Raw genomic sequence first — 19,389 nt, 5'->3', positions numbered from 1 at the left:
ACATTGACATGAATGCACCCAAGGTGTACATGAGTTCCCCCTCCTGAACCCCCCTCCAACCTCCCTCCTCCCCTTATCCTCCCTCTGGGTCATCCCCGCCTAACAGCCCCGGGCATCCTGTAACATGCATCGACCCTGAATTGGTGATTCGCTTCACACATGATATTATACATGTTTCAATGCCATTCTCCCAAATCATCCCACCCTCACCCTCTCCCACAGAGTCCCAAAGACTGTTCTATACATCTGTGTCTCTTTTGCTGTCTCGCATACAGGGTTATCATTTGCATCTTTCTAAATTCCATATATATGCGTTACTATACTGTATTGGTGTTTTTCTTTCTGGCTTACTTCACTCTGTATAATAGGCTCTAGTTTTATCCACCTCATTAGACCTGATTCAAATGCATTCATTTTAATGGCTGAGTAATACTCCACTGTGTATATGTACCAAAGCTTTCTTATCCATTCATCTTCACATAGGCATCTAGGTTGCTTCCATGTCCTGGATATTATAAACAGTGCTGCGATGAACATTGGAGTACATGTGTCTCTTTCAATTCTGGTTTCCTCGGTGTGTATGCCCAGGAGTGGGATTGCTGGATCATATGGCAGTTCTATTTCCAGTTTTTTGAGGAATCTCCACACTGTTCTCCATAGTGGCTGTACTAGTTTGCATTCCCACTAACAGTGTAAGAGGGTTCCCTTTTCTCCACACCCTCTCCAGCATTTATTGCATGTAGACTTTTGGATAGCAGCTATTCTGACTGGAGTGAAATGGTACCTCACTGTGGTTTTGATTTGCATTTCTCTGATTATGAGGGATGTTGAGCATTTTTTATGTGTTTGTTAGCTATCTGTAGGTCTTTGGAGAAATGTCTGTTTAGTTCTTTGGCCCAGTTTTTGGTTGGGTCGTTTATTTTTCTGGAATTGAGCTGTAGGAGCTGCATGTATATTTTGTAGATTAATTCTTTGTCAGTTGCTTCATTTGCTATTATTTTCTCCCATTCTGAAGGCTGTCTTTTCACCTTGCTTATAGTTTCCTTTGCTGTGCAGAAGCTTTTGATTTTAATTAGGTCCCATTTGTTTATTTTTGCTTTTATTTCCAATATTCTGGGAGGATCTTGCTGTGATTTATGTCGGAGAGTGTTTTGCCTATGTTCTCCTCTAGGAGTTTTATAGTTTCTGGTCTTACGTTTAGATCCTTAATCCATTTTGAGTTTATTTTGGTGTATGGTGTTAGGAAGTGTTCTAGTTTCATTCTTTTACAAGTGGCTGACCAGTTTTCCCAGCACCGCTTGTTAAAGAGACTGTCTTTTCTCCATTGTATATTCTTGCATCCTTTGTCAAAGATAATGTGTCCATAGGTGCGTGGATTTATCTCTGGGCTTTCTATTTTGTTTCACTGATCTATATTTCTGTCTTTATGCCAGTACCATACTGTCTTGATGACTGTGGCTTTGTAGTAGAGCCTGAAGCCTGGCAGGTTGATTCTCCCAGTTCCATTCTTCTTCCTCAAGATTGCTTTGGGTATTCTAGGTTTTTTGTATTTCCATACAAATTGTGAGATTATTTGTTCTAGCTCTGTGAAAAATATCATTGGTAGCTTGATAAGGATTGCATTGAATTTATAAATTACTTTCGGTATTACACTCATGTTCACAATATTTATTCTTCCAATCCACGAAAAAGGTATATTTCTACTTGTATTCCAGTCCCCTCATGAAAAGGACATCTTTTTTTGGTGTTAGATTTTGAAGGTCTCTTAGATCTACAGAGAACCAGTCAATTTCAGGTTCTCTGGCCTTTGTGCTTAGGACAAGGACTTGAATTATGGTGATGTTGAAGGTTTTGCCATGGAAGTGAACTGAGATCATTGGTCATCTTTGAGATTGCACCCAAGTATACTGCATTTCAGACTCTTTTGTTGACTATGAGGGTTACTACCTTTCTTCTAAGGGATTTTTGCCCACAATAGTAGATATAATGGTCATCTGAATTAATTTCAGCCATTCCAATCCATTTTAGTTCACTGATTTCTAAAATATCCTTGTTTACTCTTGTCATCTTCTGTGTGACAACATCCAATTTACCCGGTTTCAGAGACCTAACATTCCAGGTTCTTATGCAATATTATTTTTAAAAGTGTCAGATTTTACTTCCACCACTAGACACATCCACAACTGGGTGTTGTTTCTGCTTTGGCTCTGCCTCCTCATTCCTTTTAGAGCTATTTCTCCACTCTTTACTAGTAGCACATTGGACACCTACCAACCCGGGGGTCTCATCCTTCAGTATGATATACTTTTGCCTTTTCATACTGTTCATGGGGTTCTCAAGGCAGGAATGCTGAAGTGGCTCACCATTCCTTCTCCATCATCAGATCTCTCCTTCATGACTTGTCCATCTTGGGTGGCCCTGCATGGCATGACTAATAGTTTCATGAGTTACACAAGGTTGTGATCCATGTGATCATATTGTTTAGTTTTCTGTGATTGTAGTTTTCATTCTGGAGGCCATAAAATTGAAATTCTTGCTTCTGTGTTGCCTCTGATGGATGGGGATAAGAGGCTTGTGCAAGTTTCTTGATGGGAAGGACTGACCGTGGGGAAAGTTTTTCTCTGGTGGGCAGGGCAAATCTTAGTAAATCTTTAACCCAATTTTCTGCTGATGGGTGATGAAATGAAGCTGAATCCTTTGTTCTTTGCCCCTGTACCATGTCCTTCCTTGCTGTTTGTGGAAAACTTCAAAGAACAAGTTCAATCAGAGAATTGAGAAATGTAGGCAGAAAGGAAAAGGGTCAAAGGAGACTAAATAATAACCGTGTGCTCATTAAGCATAATCAAGGACCTTCTGGTCTTTGTTGAGGGCTAGAGATAATATTCTGAACCATATCCTGTGAACTGCCTTATAGATACTAGAACATCAGGTGGAGAAGTTAACCACATGATGGCCAGAATATATCCATGACATCAGTTCAATTCAGTTCAGTCGCTCAGTCGTGTCCGACTCTCCGCGACCCCATGAATCACAGCACGCCAGACCTCCCTGTCCATCACCAACTCCCGGAGTTCACTCAAACTCATGTCCACAGAGTCGGTGATGCCATCCAGCCATCTCCTTCTCTGTCGTCCCCTTCTCCTCCTGCCCCCAACCTTTCCCAGCATCAGAGTCTTTTCCAGTGAGTCAACTCGTCGCATGAGATGGCCAAAGTATTGCAGTTTCAGCTTTAGTATCAGTCCTTCCAATGAACACCCAGGATCGATCTCCCTTAGAATGGACTGGTTGGATCCATGACATAAGCTGCCACAATTCTGAGTACTGGCCTCAAGAAATGCAGACAAATGGGTCCTGGAACTGAAGACTAATGTACATAAAACAATCAAGATGACATGGGTCAGACCACTGATGACCAATTTGAAGATGACTGTCAGAGCTGACTGTGCTGTTTCTGCTTATAGCACCCATGTCACTTCTGTCTATAAGGGCTCTTGCCCCACTGGTTGAAGTAGAGGAGGGTCAGCCTTCGGATCAATGTCTGTCACCCCAACAGCCCAGTTGCCAGAATCTGAAATCAAACAAACTAAAATGTCAACCCTCTCCAGTATTCTTACCTGGAGAATCCCATGGACGGAGGAGCCTGGTGGGCTACAGTCTATGGGGTTGCAAAGAGTGGGACACGACTGAGCGACTTCACTCACTCACTCTTCCTTTCCACCAACCTGGCCTGACTATTTGTTTTGAAGTGAAGAGTAGCTGTCCCCACAAATGCCCTTTTGGTAACAGTATGCGTGTGCTCTGACCAGTAGAAGTGAAAACTACCAGGCCATTCTGGAATGACCTAAATGAAATTCTTTATGATTATACAGTGGAAGTGACAAAAAGATTCAAGGGATTAGATCTGATAGACAGAGTGCCTGAAGAACTACGGGTGGAGGTTTGTAACATTGTACAGGAGGTGGCCAAACCATCACCAAGAAAAGAAATTTAACAAAGCAAAATGGTTGTCTGAGGAGACGTTATAAATAGCTGAGAAAAGAGGAAAAGCAAAAGGCAAAGGAGGAAGGGAAAGATTTACCCATCTGAATGCAGAGTTCCAAGGAATAGCTAGGAGAGGTAAGGAAGTTTTAAGTGATCGGTGCAAAGAAATATAGGAAAGAGAAGGAAACGGCAACCCACTCCAGTATTCTTGCCTGGAGAATCCCATGGACGGAGAAGCCTGGTAGGCTACAGTCCACGGGGTCGCATAGAGTCGGACACGACTGAGCGACAGAACGGAATACAACAAGAAACACTAGAGATCACTTCAAGAAAATTAGAGATATCAAAGGAACATTTCAGTGGACAATAAAGCACATAAATGCATGGACCTCAGATAAGCAGAAGAGATTAGGATAAGGTGGGAAGAATACAAAGAGGAACTATACAAAAAAAAAAAAAAAAGGCTTTAACTCCCAGGATAACCATTATGGTGTGATCACTCACATAAGCCAGACATCATGGAATGCGAAGTCAAGTGGGCCTTAGGAAGAATCACTATGAACGAAACTAGTGGAGGCAACGGAATACTGGCTGAGCTATTGTAAATCCTAAAAGATGTTGCTGTGAAAGTACTGGACTCAATAGCCCAGGAAATTTGGAAAACTCAGCAGTGGTCACAGGACTGGAAGAGGTCAGTTTTCATTCCAATCCCAAAGAAGGGCAATGCCAAAGAAAACTCAAACTGCTGCAAATTGCATTCATTTCACGTAGTAGTAAGGTAATGCTGAAAATCCTTGATGCCAGGTTGCAGTGGTATGTGAACCAAGAACTTCCAAATGTACTAGCTGGATTTAGAAAAGCCAGAGGAACCAGAGATCAAATTGCAAACATCCATTGGATCATAGAAAAAGCAAGAGAATTCTAGAAAAAACATCTACTTCTGTTTCATTGACTATGCTAAAGCCTTTGACTCTGTGGGTCACAACAAACTGTGGAAAATTCTTAAAGAGATGGAAATACCAGACCACCTTACCTGCCTCCTGAGAAACCTGTATGCAGCCCAAGAAGCAACATTTAGAACTGGACATGAAACAATGGACTGGTTCCAAATTGGGAGAGAAGTACATCAAAGCTGTATGTTTTCAACTTGCTTATTTAATTTATATGCAGAGTACCTTATGTGGAATGTCGAACTGGATGAATCACAAGGTGGGTTGAAGATTGCTGGAAGAAATATCAGTAACTTCAGATACACATATGACATCACCTTAATGGCAGAAAATCCTTCCCTGGTGGCTCAGACAGTAAAGCGTCTGCCTACAGTATGGGAGACCCAGGTTCGAACCCTGGGTTGGGGAGATCCTCTGGAGAAGGAAATGGCAACCGACTCCAGTACTCTTGCCTGGAAAATCCCATGAAGGGAGGAGCATGGTAGGCCACAGTCAATGGGGTCGCAAAGTGTCGGACATGATTGAGCGACTTCACTTTCTTTCTTTCTTTTGATGGCAGAAAGCAAAGAGGAACTAAAGAGTCTCTTGATGGAGGTGAAACAGGAGAGAGAAATAACTGGCTTAAATCTCAATATTTGAAAAATTAAGATCATGGTATCTGGTTCCATCCCTTCACAGCAAATAGATGAAGAAAAAAATGGAAACAGTGACATAGTTTATTTTCTTGGTCTCCAAAATCACTGCAAATAGTGACTGTAGCCATTAAATTAAGATGCTCGCTTCTTGGAAGAAAAACTATGATAAATCTAGATAACCTGTTTAAAAGCAGAGCCATCACTTTGCTGACAAAGATCTGTAGAGGCAAAGCCATGGCATTTTCAGTAGTCATGTATGAATGTGAGAGTTGGACTGTAAAGAAGGATGAGCCCTGAAGAATTGATGCTTTCAAACTGTGGTTCTGGAGAAGACTCTTGAGAGTCCCTTGGACATCCAGGAGATCAAATTGGTCAATCCTGAATGAAATCAACCTTGAATATTCATTGGAAGGACTGATGCTGAAGCTGAAATGCCAATATTTTGGCCACCTGAAGTGAAGAGCCAACTCATTGGAAAAGACCCTGATGCTGGAGAAGATTGAGGGCAAGAAGAGAAGGAGAGGACAGAGGATGAGATGGTTGGATGCCATCACTGACTCAATGGACATGAGTTGAGCAAACTCTTGGAGATTATGAAGGACAGAGAAACCCGGTGTGTTGCAGTCCATGGGGTGGCAAAGAGTTGGATACAACCGAGAAACTGAACAAGAGAACGCTTACATCTTCATTTGTACACTCTACCAAGATCTTCAGAGACAGACTATAGCATCTTAGAATCTTTTATCTAATGCTCCTATCTTCCCAACTTCTCTTCTAATACAACCCTCCCATGTCACACATGTAAGGACTTTGTCATTATATTAGGGTTACCACGAAAACCAAGAATATTTTGCCTCTCAAGATTTTAATCAGCTTTGCAAGATCGTTCCTAGACCAGATTCAGAACCATTCACCCTGCAGTGGAAGCACAGAGTCCTCAACAGTGGGCCACCAGAAAAGTCCCAGGTAAAAGGAAATTTTTAGCCACAATTTCATCACACCTATATTTTTGACTCCCTTCTCCATCTCTTCTGCTTCTGTAACCCCTACCCTGTGAATGTTAGTATATTCTATTCCCTAGTTAATGTAGCATTCTCCTTATGATTCTGTATTCTGGTAAATTATTTTGGTAAATTATTAATCTCTATCTCAATATCTGATATTTTTAAGTTTTTTTTTCTTATTGTTTCATTTGACACAAATTCCTCTCTCTTCTCATTTTGCTTAGCTTCCTCCTTTTCTATTAAGTTAGGTGAAAAAGTTACCTGTCCTGGTTTTGCAGGGCTGTCCTTGTGTGGACCCGTCCCTGTGCAATCTGTGTGCACAAGGCTTTGGCGCAGAGCTGGAGCTGAGCTGGTCAAAGGTCACCCCTTCCCAGGGCGTGCTGGCAACTGTCACCTCGGTGGGAGGGGGAGGAGCAGGCTAGAGCCAGAGCCCAGTGTGAGCAAAGGCTTCTCCTGTGCTCAGTGGCTGTCCCCACCCTATTGACTAGGCAAATCCTAGGATGCTGGAGGAGAGCTCTGAGGGTTGGGTCCAGACTGGTTCCACTCCTTGTAAGTGTGCACCCCTTGTAAGTGTGCACTCCCACCCCCTGCAATGCACCTTTGCCCGAGAGGGTGGCAGAGCTGGAGGAAGGTGTGCAGGAGCAGCCCCTGCTGCAGGTGACCGTGCATGTGGTGCATCCCTGGCACAATGTCAGAGCCCCAGACCCTGCTCCTCGGGGCCCTCTGTGATGGCCGCCCTGCCCCGTCCAGATGTGTGTGTGTCCCTGTGTGTGTGTGTGTGTTCCTGTGTGTGTGTTCCTGTGTGTGTGTCCTTGTGTGTGTGTTCCTGTGTGTGTGTCCCTGTGTGTGTGTTCCTGTGTGTGTGTCCCTGTGTGTGTGTGTGTGTTCCTGTGTGTGTCCCTGTGTGTGTGTGTTCCTGTGTGTTCCTATGTGTGTGTGTGTTTCTATGTGTGTGTCCCTTTGTGTGTGTGTGTTCCTATATCAATTATAAGATGAATAATAATGGAGACCTGATGTAAAACACTGTGACTATAGTTAAAAATAATGGGATATATCTTTAGTTTTGTAGACTAGATCTTATGTCTTCTTACAAACACTGAAAAAAGTTAGGTGTGTGAGGTGATGGAACTGTTACCTAGGTTGATTTTGGTAATTCATTAAGAGTGGATACTTACATTGGTAAGAATAATCATGGGAAATGAACTGGTTGAAACTCAGGCTTGAATCAAGCTCAAGCTGGGAGAAAGATCAATAACCTCAGAATGGAGATGACACCACCCTAATGGCAGAAGGGAAGAGGAAGTAAAGAACCTCTTGATGAAAGTGAAAGGGGGAGTGAAAAGCTGACTTAAAATTAAACATTCAAAAAACTAAGATCATGTCATCCAGTCCATCACTTTATGGCAAATAAATGGGGGAGAAATGGAAACAGGGTAGACTTCATTTTCTTGGACTCCAAATCATTGTGGACAGTGACTGTAGCCAGGAAATTAAAAGATGATTGCTCCTCAGAAGAAAAACTATGAGAAACCTAGACGTCATCTTGAAAAACAGAGACATTGGCTTGTGGACAAAGTCCATATAGTCAAAGCCATGGTTTTTCCACTTGTTAAGTATGGATGTGAGAGTTGGACCGTAAAAGGCTATGCGGGGAAGAATTGATGCTTTTGAACTGTGGTGTTTGAGAAGACTCTTGAGAATGCCCTGGACAGCAAGGAGATCAAACCAGTCAGTCTTAAAGGAAATCAACCCTGAGTATTCTTTGGAAGGACCGATGCTGAAGGTGAAGCTCCAATACTTTGGCCACACAATACGAAGAGCCAACTCATTGGAAAAGACCCTGAGTCTGGAAAAGACTGAAGGCACAAGGAGAAGGAGGCGACAGAGTGTGAGATAGTTGGGTGGCATCATTGATACAATGGACATGAGTTTGAGCAAACTGCAGGAGATAATGAAATACAGGCAGACCTGGAGAGCTGCAGTCCGTGGGGTCAGAAAGAATTGAACAGGACTGAGTGAACAAAAACAGTGACTTGTATGAGAACATCTCTTTGTACACCTTGATTGCATACAGCTTTTATGTGGTGTATTCTTTTTGGCCTCACTGGTAGACAGAGGTCTTAGAAGCAATTACTTTGTTTCTTGATGCTTTTACCAGGCACCTTACACCTTTGTTGAATTATCTTCAAAGATCTCACAGTATAAATCCTATCCATGACTGCAACGTTATCCTGAGTCCTTTGGGTTCTACCAGCAAATCAATGAACCTGCAGGTGGTTTTGAGGCCTCTGATGCCCATAATCAACCACAGTCACCTCAGGATGAATGATTCCTGGGTGTCCACTTAATCACTGAACAGGAACGTTCAGGGAAATCGTCAAGCATTCATCACCACACATACAGAACTAACCAAAGGCACAAAGAAAAGTTAATGTTGGAAAGATGAAAGCTTGTGCCTAGAAATCTCTACCTTTGTTGTTTATGTAGGTTGCTAAGAGGGATGCTCTGGAATTCACCCCATTTGCTATAGAGGTTGGGTTCCACCATATTGACTGTGCTCATGCTTACCAAAATGAAGAGCAGATAGGCCAGACCATTCGAAGCAAGACTGCAGATGGCATTGTGAAGAGAGAAGACATATTCTGCACTTCAAAGGTACTGTGTTTGTGCACATATGTGCAAGTGATTGTGCCCAGGTGACAATTATATAATAGGATCCTTTGGTGAAGAGTTGCTTGGTGAACTATGCTTATTGGTAAATTCCTAAAGTATTAAAGTTCCCTTGTGGTTCATGCTTAAGACTTGGCACTTTAATGCCATGTGCCCAGATTTGATCTTTGGTTGGGGAAGTAATATCAGACAAGCCTTGCAGTAAGGCCAAAATAAGTTACTTAAAGTATTCTTAATACAACTTTTCTTCTTTAACTTCTGCAGCTTTGGTGCACATCCTTTTGACCAGAGTTGGTCTGACCAGTCTTGGAAAAGTCACTGAAAAGTCTTCAGCTAGACTATGTTGATCTCTGTATTATGCATTATCCACTGGCTCTGAAGGTTGGAAATTTGTGTGGTCACATCAGTGTTACATCTTGTGTTAGAATGTGCATCAAGTTGCATAGATGGTTAAATTAAGATTTTTCTTAGTAGGTTGAAGGGATGATTACACTAGAGTAGAATCTTCCAAATAATCATTTGTGATCATCTTTTTACTGAGTTTCTTTGAATCCCTTACATGCCTTCCAGAGAAAGGAGTTAATATTCTGAGATTCTCTGCCAGAAAAACTTGAGGAAATAGAACTAGGTGAGTTCTGCACACAGTTCTTGTTATGACTCCTGAGTGTCTGGGGATATCATGAACCAAGAGTTTGGTGCAGCTGTGGTTAGCATGACACTGCTTTACATTGAACATGATGAGTTTATCTTGTCTTTCACCCTTTCAAGTTGAGCATATTTGGTGGTGCTCCTTCTGGGTGCGTCTAAACCTCGTACCTATACAGGGACTTGGGATAACTTTCCTGCACTCTCCCTAGTCTTCAGATGAGGTTTGTAGACTGCACTTATCCATTAAGAAAGGTTTACTTAGAACACTTGATTTCAAGTCACAGAAATCAACTCAAACCATCCAATGCAAAACAGTTTAAAGGTCTACATAAAAGGCAATTTCCAGCCACAGACAGAATTGATGGTTGCAGTACTCTACAGATGTGTCTCCTTTTCCTTTCCCTTATAATAACACTACTAATGGTTTACTTTATTTTTACTGAATGTTTTCCTTTGGTGGGAAATTTGACCTTGGGGCAGCTCAAGGCTCATGCTCATGAACATATGAGAGCATGTCTGGGTCTTCCACATTCCATATCAAACTAATGAGAGCCTTGCTGATTCATCTGCCTGTCCTAGGGCACCTGATGCTCAGAGGGAAAAGAGAGTCTGATTATCTAGACCAGGTCAAGATAGCAAATTTTATTCTGGAAATAAAGCCATGTAACTTACTGCCGTTCCCAGCTCATAGAGGCATTTGGAAACAGGCAAGTACAAGAACAGACAAAATTCACAGAAGTCACATGAAGTCTCTTTTAGGACCTAGAAAAATTGTACTTATTATAACATATATTAAATGTAAGAGAGTAGAATAAGTCTCCCTCCTAAAGACATTGCTTATATACACAAATCACTTTGCAAATATTATCTAGTATCTGGAAAGTTGTAAACCTACCTCATGGAGGTTTAATCCCTGGTGCCAGGCATCCTTGCTAAATGTGGAGAAATTATTTTGTGACATCTCTCAAATAACTGCTTCTCTTCTAGCCAGGGGAGGAATTATATCCAAAAGATGAAAATGGAAAACTGATAGCTGACTCAGTGGATCTCTGTCACACATGGGAGGTGAGTATGAGGGGTAGAGAGATGGGGGAGGAGCCAGGAGAGTGGTAACCTCTTTCATTTCTTCCACCTGTAAGAATGGGCCATGGACCATCAGACTTAGCAGTTCACAAATCTAAGACCTGGGATGCTGGGTTTGTGAGGGGGAAACCATTGCTGAAATGTTTACAGAGAGGAATGGAGGAGGAGAATATGGACAGTGCAGACAGACATCTCTTTCCTTCCATGTGATATGTCTTCTCCAGGGTTCAAGGAGCAAACAATATTTCTTTTTATATCATGTCTTCTTTCTCTCTTTTCTTCTTGATAATCAATGCTAATTCTTGATAGATGACAGTGATTACCGATGTTTTCCAGCATTTATTCTTGCTCTATCATTCCATGTAATTGTTCACCACCTTTCCCTCCCAGTCCTTGAAGAAGTGCAAGGATGCAGGGCTGGCCAAATTGATCAAGGTGTCCAACTTCAACCAAAAGCAGCTGGAGAAGATCCTGAACAAGCCGGGGCTCAAGTACAAGACTGTCTGCAGCCAGCTGAGCAACACTGATCCTCTCCCCTGCTGCTCTTCAGAACCTCCTTCTTGCCCTGGAGCCTGATGTCTATCTGTCCTCCCCTCCTGTCCATCTGACCATTGTGGACAGGAGATTATAAACAGCTGAGTTTCTGTCTGGATGGTGTGTGTAAAATCCAAAATGGTATCTCTGTAAATCTGGGTGGAAAAGGGCAGAGATCTTCCTGGTAGAACCCAGAAGTAGAGGAAGGAAGTTTTTCCCTGAGATGAAAGGATGGCCAAGTTACAGGGTGAAAGTGCCCTGGAGTGAACTTTGTACAGGAAGGAAAACCATGAAAATGTGGAATGGGAAATTAATTGATAAAGAGGCAAATCATCTGAGATGGGTGTTAAGGGTTTGTGTGGGGTTCTGATGGCTGAATCCTTAATCTTGGTGTCGCTATGCTTATAAATCTTTAACAGGGAGCACAGTTGAGAAAAATGTGTTGGAGATGATGAAAATCATTCAGGTTAGAGGGTGAAGTTAAAGGCTCATCGTGATGCTAACACTCTATGAATTTTTCTCGTGAATATCTACTCAAATGTAGAGCCCATCTTTTGGTTAGTCAATCTCGGACTGGTTCTCCCATCTATGTCTGTCATAAGTTAAGTGTATAAACAAACTTTTCTCTATTTCTCTGTTGATATTAATATTTCCAATTTACATTTAATGTTATAGTTTTTCATTTATCATTTTTAAACTTTTTGCCTTTCTCTGTCATTTAACATTAAATTTCCATAATACGTGACACTCTTCTCTATTGGTTTTCTACAGGTGGAATATCACCCTTATCTCAATCAGAGGAAACTGTTGGATTTCTGCAAGTCACATGGTATTGTTCTTGTTGCCTATAGTGCTCTGGGATCCCAAAGAGTGAAAGGATGGTATTGAACTCTAATGAAAGCAACAGGGAGTTTATGTAAAATTCAGTTTTTGATGAGATAGTTTAAATCATACAACACTTGGCTAACTCATAGGCAGAGGGGAGAGAGAGAAGTAATGGAATGAATTCTTCTCTTTTATCTTCCCATCTCCCAGCCAATTTTTCTAGATTGTATTAGCTTGTTGATTCATGAATAACAAATGACTGCATTAAAATCATGTCAATGTATGGCAAAGCCAATACAATAATGTAAAGTAATTGGCTTCCAATTAAAATAAACAAATTAATAAAAAGATAAAGTAAAATCTATATATAATCCCCCAGTTGAGACCAGAGACAGAAGCTTATGTCATGATTTACTTATTAACTAATGAACACATTTTGAAAAACAGGCATTCCATGGTTCACTTCAGTCAGTTCAGTTCAGTCGCTCAGTCGTGTCCAACTCTTTGCGACCCCATGAGGCACAGCACACCAGGCCTCCCTGTCCATCACCAACTCCTGGATTTCACTCAAACTCATCTCCATTGAGTTGGTGATGTCATCCAGACGTCTCATTCTCTGTCATCCCCTTCTCCTCCTGCCCCCAATCCCTCCCAGCATCAAGGTCTTTTTTACCTTATGTCTAAATTTGAGATAATAGTATTTAACTCCTAGGTTTCTATCATGATAAAAAAAATTCATTTTGAACCATTTTTGTAAGCATGCATAGTAGAATAGGCTTCCCTGGTGGCTCAGAGGTTAAAGCGTCTTCCTGCAATGTGGGAGACCTGGGTTCGATCCCTTGGTTGGGAAGATCACCTGGAGAAGGAAATGACAGCCTACTCTAGTATTCTTGCCTGGAGAATCTCATGGACAGAGGAGCCTGGTGGGCTATAGTCCACAGGGTGTCAAAGAGTCAGACAAATTGAGTGACTTCACTTCACTTCATAGTAGAATAATGATGAAATAAATGTCTCTTATTTTGAGACCTCTCCATTTTTATTAATACCTTAGAAAAAAGTGAAATTTACAAGCAATTCTTGGTCTTTCCTTCTGCTTCTTTATTCATGCCCTTGATTATATAAGAAAAAACACACCTGAAAATTAAAGGAAAAAAATCCATGAGTTTGGCAGTCCTGGTCTCAATTCAAGAATGCCTCTGAATCAGCTACAGAGCTTTGCAAACACAGAATAGGAGGCAACACAGTTGAGGTTCTGATTCAGTTTGTTTTCAGCTCAGACATGGAATTTGTATTTCTTACAAGATCCCAGTTGATAGTGATGATCCTGGTCAATGAACTATAATTTGAGAAGCCCTGGTCTAGAGTGAACCTCTTGTTCTGTTTGTGAAAATATTTAAAAACTGAGTATTTAGTCTCAGCTCCTCAGCATTTCTGAATTTCCTTCCAGGGTCAACCAGAACCACCCCGTTCTCTTGGAGGACACAGTTCTCTCTGCCATTGCCCCAAATCACAAGAAAACCCTGGCTCTGGTTGCCCTTCACTACCAGGTACAAGGTGGGGTTCTGGCCAACAGGAACAACAAGGAATGGATCGAAGAGAACATGCAGGTGATGATGAGTGGGGCTGTAAGCAGAGGGCACCTAGGGAATATCCTTCACCAGGGTCATTCTTTGTCCAGCTGTCAGACTATCTTTGGGCCAAAATGAGTTACCTGATCTTTCCCTGTGTATGAATGCCTGGTAGTTTTCTCCTCCTGCTGTGGCAACAGGAGAGGCAGTATGGCTGGAGAGGGTTATGGTTGGACAAAAATGGAGATTTTAGCTTGACCATTACATTTGCAATGTATTCTGTCACTTTGTGCAAATGACATCTTATTTTCTTCATTCTCAATTATGCAATTGCATTATGTGATTTTTTTATATACTGTTTGAACTGCTCTAGTAAAACACCATAGATTGAGGGGCTGAGAAAAAAACCCTGGAATTTGTTTCTCATAGTTCTGAAGCAGGAGATCTGAGATTAGAGTGCCTGTGTAGTCAGGTGAGGCTGCTCCTCCAAGTCACAGGTTACTCCTTGTACTTTAACATGGTGGAGGGGGCAAAGACCTCCTGCAGTTCTCTTATATGAATATGATATTGTTTAAATCTCATTCATGATGGCTCCACCATCATGATGTAATAACCTCTCAAAGGATTCATTTCTAACAGCATCAACATGTGAATATGAGGGCAGAAAAATTATGGTGTTGATCTTTAACTTCCAAACCATTGTGTTTTTATTTTGCCTTTCCCTGAATACTAATAAGATTTCATCTTCATACATTTAATCTTCTTGAGTTTCTGTCTTTGTGAAGTTCCTCTTCAAGACTTTGTCCATTTTTGCTAGGTTGTCTATATATTTTTTTCTGTGTAGGAGACCATTATTGTATCTATAGCCATAACTGTATGGCAACTCCTCAGTTTTAGGATTTAATGCAGAGATGATTTATGCATCTCTTGATTATGTGGTTTGACAATCAACCTGCACTCAGCTAGGCTGTCATCCTCCAGGCTGTGCTCTCCTGTGCTTTTGTACTTCAGTGCCGAGCAGCTGGGCAGTTCTGCTTTAGCAGGTGGAAGAAACTCTTGTCAGTGGATCCTACACCTTTCTCTGTATAGTTTTTATGAATATTTGACTAGACTGGGATCACTAACCTGGTCTTCATCTCATCACAGTGCTATGATCCCAAGTCAGTGATTAGGGAAATAGTCCTCTTCCTGTATGGGCTCAGATCTGCCTTTCTTCTGGGAAATATCACTGTCCAATGCAGGTTGCAGGTCAGGCCAAGTCAAGGGGAACGGAAATTGTCCCCTGATCAATTGTTTCCATGTTTCCATTTAAATTTGGTTCTGTAATCTAGCTGGAACTGATTATCTAAGATAAGATGAAAATGGATGCACACATGTTTATGTATATTTAAATGTAAATCTAAGGTTTCATATTTCCTCACAGATTTTCATTGTCAACTCAGTCATATATCAAGTGTCCATAAGTACATTTCTGTTGTCTCTTTTCTATTTAACTATTCAGTTTTCTGCACCATGTTATTAGTGGAAAATAAGTCTTGTTTTTCAGAATGGTAATTTTTATTTTTTAAAGTTGTCTTGGCTGCTTTTGGTTAGCTGTTCTTCTGTTTAACATTTAGTATCACTTTACCAACTTCCAGGGAAGAATACACACTCAAGTCTCTGGTTCATGTTGCATTGAAACACTAGATCACTTTGGAGAAAAAGAATTTCTTTACAAAACTGAGCTTTCCTTTTCATGATTATGATGTGAATTTTTTAATTACTTAGGTGTTCTTTATGGTTTTTCCCGTGGTCATGTGTGGATGTGAGAGTTGGACTGTGAAGAAAGCTGATCGCCAAAGAATTGATGCTTTTGAACTGTGGTGTTGGAGAAGACTCTTGAGAGTCCCTTGGACTGCAAGGAGATCCAACCAGTCCATTCCAAAGGAGATCAATCCTGGGTGTTCATTGGAAGGACTGATGCTAAAGCTGAAACTCCAATACTTTGGCCACCTCATGCAATGAGTTGACTCACTGGAAAAGAGTCTGATGCTGGGAGGGATTGGGGGTGGGAGGAGATGGGGACAACAGAGAATGAGATGGCTGGATGGCATCACCGACTTGATGGAAATGAGTTTGAGTGAACTCTGGGAGTTGGTGATGGACAGAGAGGCCTGGCGTGCTGTGCTTCATGGGGTCGCGAAGAGTCAGACCCGACTGAGCAACTGAACTGAACTGAACTGAATGTTAAAACAGTTTTCATAACTTTCTCCACTAAGGCATTTACATAAAGTTTTTGTTAGATTTATTCATAGGTAATGAGTAAGTTTGATATCAGATTCCTGAACAGGTTTCAAGGGGAAACCTCCTCCCTACACTACTTTAGCTGATCGCTGTCACCCTTACAGCATGTTGGGAAGAGTTAATCAGTCTAATGTTTGCTCAAATGCAGTTATCGAGTTAGGAGTGTCTGAAGGCTGTGTGATTGGAAAAGGATGATTTTAGTTTGTTTTCTGTCTGAAATGATTCACTTAGAAAGATAAGGGACTGATGTGCTGTAATGTTTGTGAGGTGGACCGAGAAGGAGAAGGTATGGGAAGGAGAGGTGAGAACTCGGCAGAGGTTCCCGGGCTTGTTCTCCTGAAATCTGAGGACAGACACGGCTTCCCTGTCCCTTTTTCTTGTCTCCATCCAGCTGGAAAATCCTCCAGTCCCCAGAGGGAGACTGGCTCCTTGAGGGAGAGGTAATGTGATTGTTCCTTCCTTCCAGGTGTTTGACTTTGAACTGACTCCAGAAGACATGAAAGCAATTGATGGCCTCGACAGAAATATAAGATATTGTGATTTTCAACTGTAAGTGACTTGCAGATGTTTCACCCACACACTGTTTTCTGTAGCAGGTGGGTCAGCAGGGGAACTAAGCTTTTCATAAGCATAATTCTAAAAAGACAGTGCTGATTTCCTGCTTAGGAGTAACGGGAGACTTTCTGTAGACCTCACACCAGAGATTTCCTCAGGGTTCTGTCTTTGACCAACAGCAGTGTGATGGGCCCAGGACAACTCATCAGTAAAATCCATAGAGTTGACATCGTGGTGAATTCACTGCTTTCTGCCCCTATTCCCTGTGCCTGGTGCACCTCCTCTCAGGGCCGAGCAGCCAGGGAACAGAAAGGGCACAGTGCCTGCAGCCAAATATTCTTTCAGTGACCTGTGAACACGTTTAATCTTTATTTCTTTTTACATCAGGGGAAAAAGATTATATTAATAATAACTATGTATTAACAAATCCATCAAAGATTGCATTCTTGTTTTGTTCTGTTTAGTCACTTATTCATGCCCAAATCTTGGGACCTTGTGGAATGAACCCCAGGAGGCTCCTCAATCCATGGGATTCCCCAGGCAGGAATACTGGAGTGGGTTGCCATTTCCTTCTCCTGGGAACCTTGGGGATCAAGGGATCGAAACCATGTCTCCTGCTTGGCAAGTGGATCCTTTACCAGTGAGCCACCTGGAAAGCCAGCATTCATGTTAATCCTGTGAACACAATTATAAAATGTATTGTTGATATTTTTATTGAGGAGGATCTCATGAAGGCCAATGTGCAACAGTGCTGTGAAGTCACATGGGTGTGCCCTTAAGTATCTGGTGGATATTCTCATTAATAGGCATTTCTTTTCCAAGACGCCATACATTTCTTTCAAATTAATCTCTTCATTGATGTTTTTTCAGTATCACAACTCCCGCATCCTCATCTTTGTTATCTCACAAAGCTGAATTACCAGTAGATCATGAACTTAACTGACCCTCCAGTGAGTGACTTCTGTGTCCTTAGAAGACACACCCAGATAGGATCATCTGGGTCTCTGGTTTCTTGAGTAAAGACTCACCCCAGTTTAGCTTTTGTCCATCAGAAGTCCTTGTTGGCTCAGATGATAAAGAATCCACCTGCAGTGCTGGAGACCTGGGTTCAATTCCTGTGTGGGAAGATCCCCTGGAAGAGGGCATGGCAGCCCACTCCAGTATTATTGCCTGAACAAGCCCATGGACAGAGGAACATGGTGGGTTACAGTCCATGGCATCACAAACAGTCTGACATGACTGAGCAACTAAACTCACTTTAGAAGTCCATCCCTTGGGGAGCTCCCACCTCCTTGATTTTCACTTAGTCACTAACATGATTCCAGCTGCTTAATTACTGCAGGAGAATATTGGGACTGATAAGACAGAAGAGAAATTTGGGAGGCAGTTTAGGGAGAAAGGAATACAAATTATTGGTTAACAAAGATTATGCTTCAAATGAAATATCCCAAAACTCTCCCTATTGTTTGTAAAGCTATATCATGATTCTGATAAGTGTGGAAGTTGCTCAGTCATGTCCAACTCTTTGGTACCCCATGGACTATACAATCCATGGAATTTTCCATGCTAGAATACTGGAGTGGGTAGCCTTTCCATTCTCCATGGGATCTTCCCAACCCAGGGATCGATCCAGGTCTTCCACATTGTAGGCAGATTCTTTACCAGCTGAGGCATTACCATGTTCTGATAAAAGACATGATAATTGAAAAAAAATGTGGATAGTTGCATTTCTATAATTAAAGGCTTTTAAGTATACCTGTATATTCTCTTTCATTAGGCTGTGAATGCCTTGACTTACACATCTTTGTGGGCTTGGGTCAACAGCACAACTCCTGGCACTTGGAATCATTCAGAATTCACTTTTTAGTGAATTGAATTGAAAAGGAGATTTTCAGAAAGAAAAGTAGAAACACGGAGAAAAAGGAAAACAGCAGTAATACTAAGTGCTGGATAACCAGTGTTTTTATACAGTACAGTATAAATTAAGAAAATAATAATCCGACTCTGTGCTATATGATTATTCAGGTGCACATGGTATCTCTCCAATAGATGAGAAGTTTCTTAATGGAGACAGTCTGTTTTGGGGGTAGTCAATATCAGCTTATTAATGGATGTGTGGAAAAGAGGAGCTAATTTGTTCATTGCGACCCTTTTCATCATCTAGGGACAGAAGTTCCACTGGTGTCTGAAATTATCTCCATAGGTAGACCCAAGTCTTGTGCCCTCTTGGAAATTGTAACCTGAGTCAAACTATGTATCACTGTGGAGTGAATATTCCACGTGAATGTTGGGACTGGACGTGCAGGTGCCATGTGCACATGGAGCAGACACCTGCATGTGTGCTTGTCGGGGAGGGTGGGGAGAAGGAGGGATAAGTTTGTAGATTTAGAGTTTTAGCCCATCCTGACTGCCTCCACAGAGGAATGCTCTCTCTGACAATATGACAGATTTAATAAATTAATCCTCTTCCTTCTCTTTCAGGGGTGTTGGTCACCCTGAGTTTCCATTTTCTGAAGAATATTGACTCTTAGTCCTCCTTCTGGATCTTCAAGTATTTCTTGCTTCTAGGGAAGAGGATTTTTGTACTTGGTGGAGGTGCTTAAATGAAGTGTTTGAATGTTTGAAAGCTTGACTTTTCTTAAAAAAAGAAAAA

General features: G+C 41.6%; 1 protein-coding gene across 1 annotated transcript; it reads left to right on the top strand.

Annotated features, from left to right (window-relative positions):
- Positions 1-5,166: 5,166 nt before the first annotated feature.
- Positions 5,167-19,260, top strand: LOC148775423 (aldo-keto reductase family 1 member C3-like). Its single transcript, XM_088843660.1, is given in 12 exon segments — positions 5,167-5,190; positions 6,392-6,532; positions 6,849-6,987; positions 7,142-7,260; positions 9,058-9,225; positions 9,505-9,621; positions 10,876-10,953; positions 11,362-11,481; positions 12,274-12,386; positions 13,778-13,937; positions 16,648-16,730; positions 19,218-19,260. Coding segments are annotated over 12 exon segments (1,305 nt in total).
- The last annotated feature ends 129 nt before the right edge of the window (positions 19,261-19,389 follow it).

Source organism: Moschus berezovskii, chromosome 15 (genome assembly GCF_049115385.1).
Source record: "Moschus berezovskii isolate FMDL1 chromosome 15, NW_MosBer_1.0, whole genome shotgun sequence".
NCBI classification, from domain to species: Eukaryota; Metazoa; Chordata; class Mammalia; order Artiodactyla; family Moschidae; genus Moschus; species Moschus berezovskii.
The sequence above is the reverse complement of the archived record's forward strand: the minus strand, read 5'-3'. Positions and strand labels throughout refer to the sequence as shown.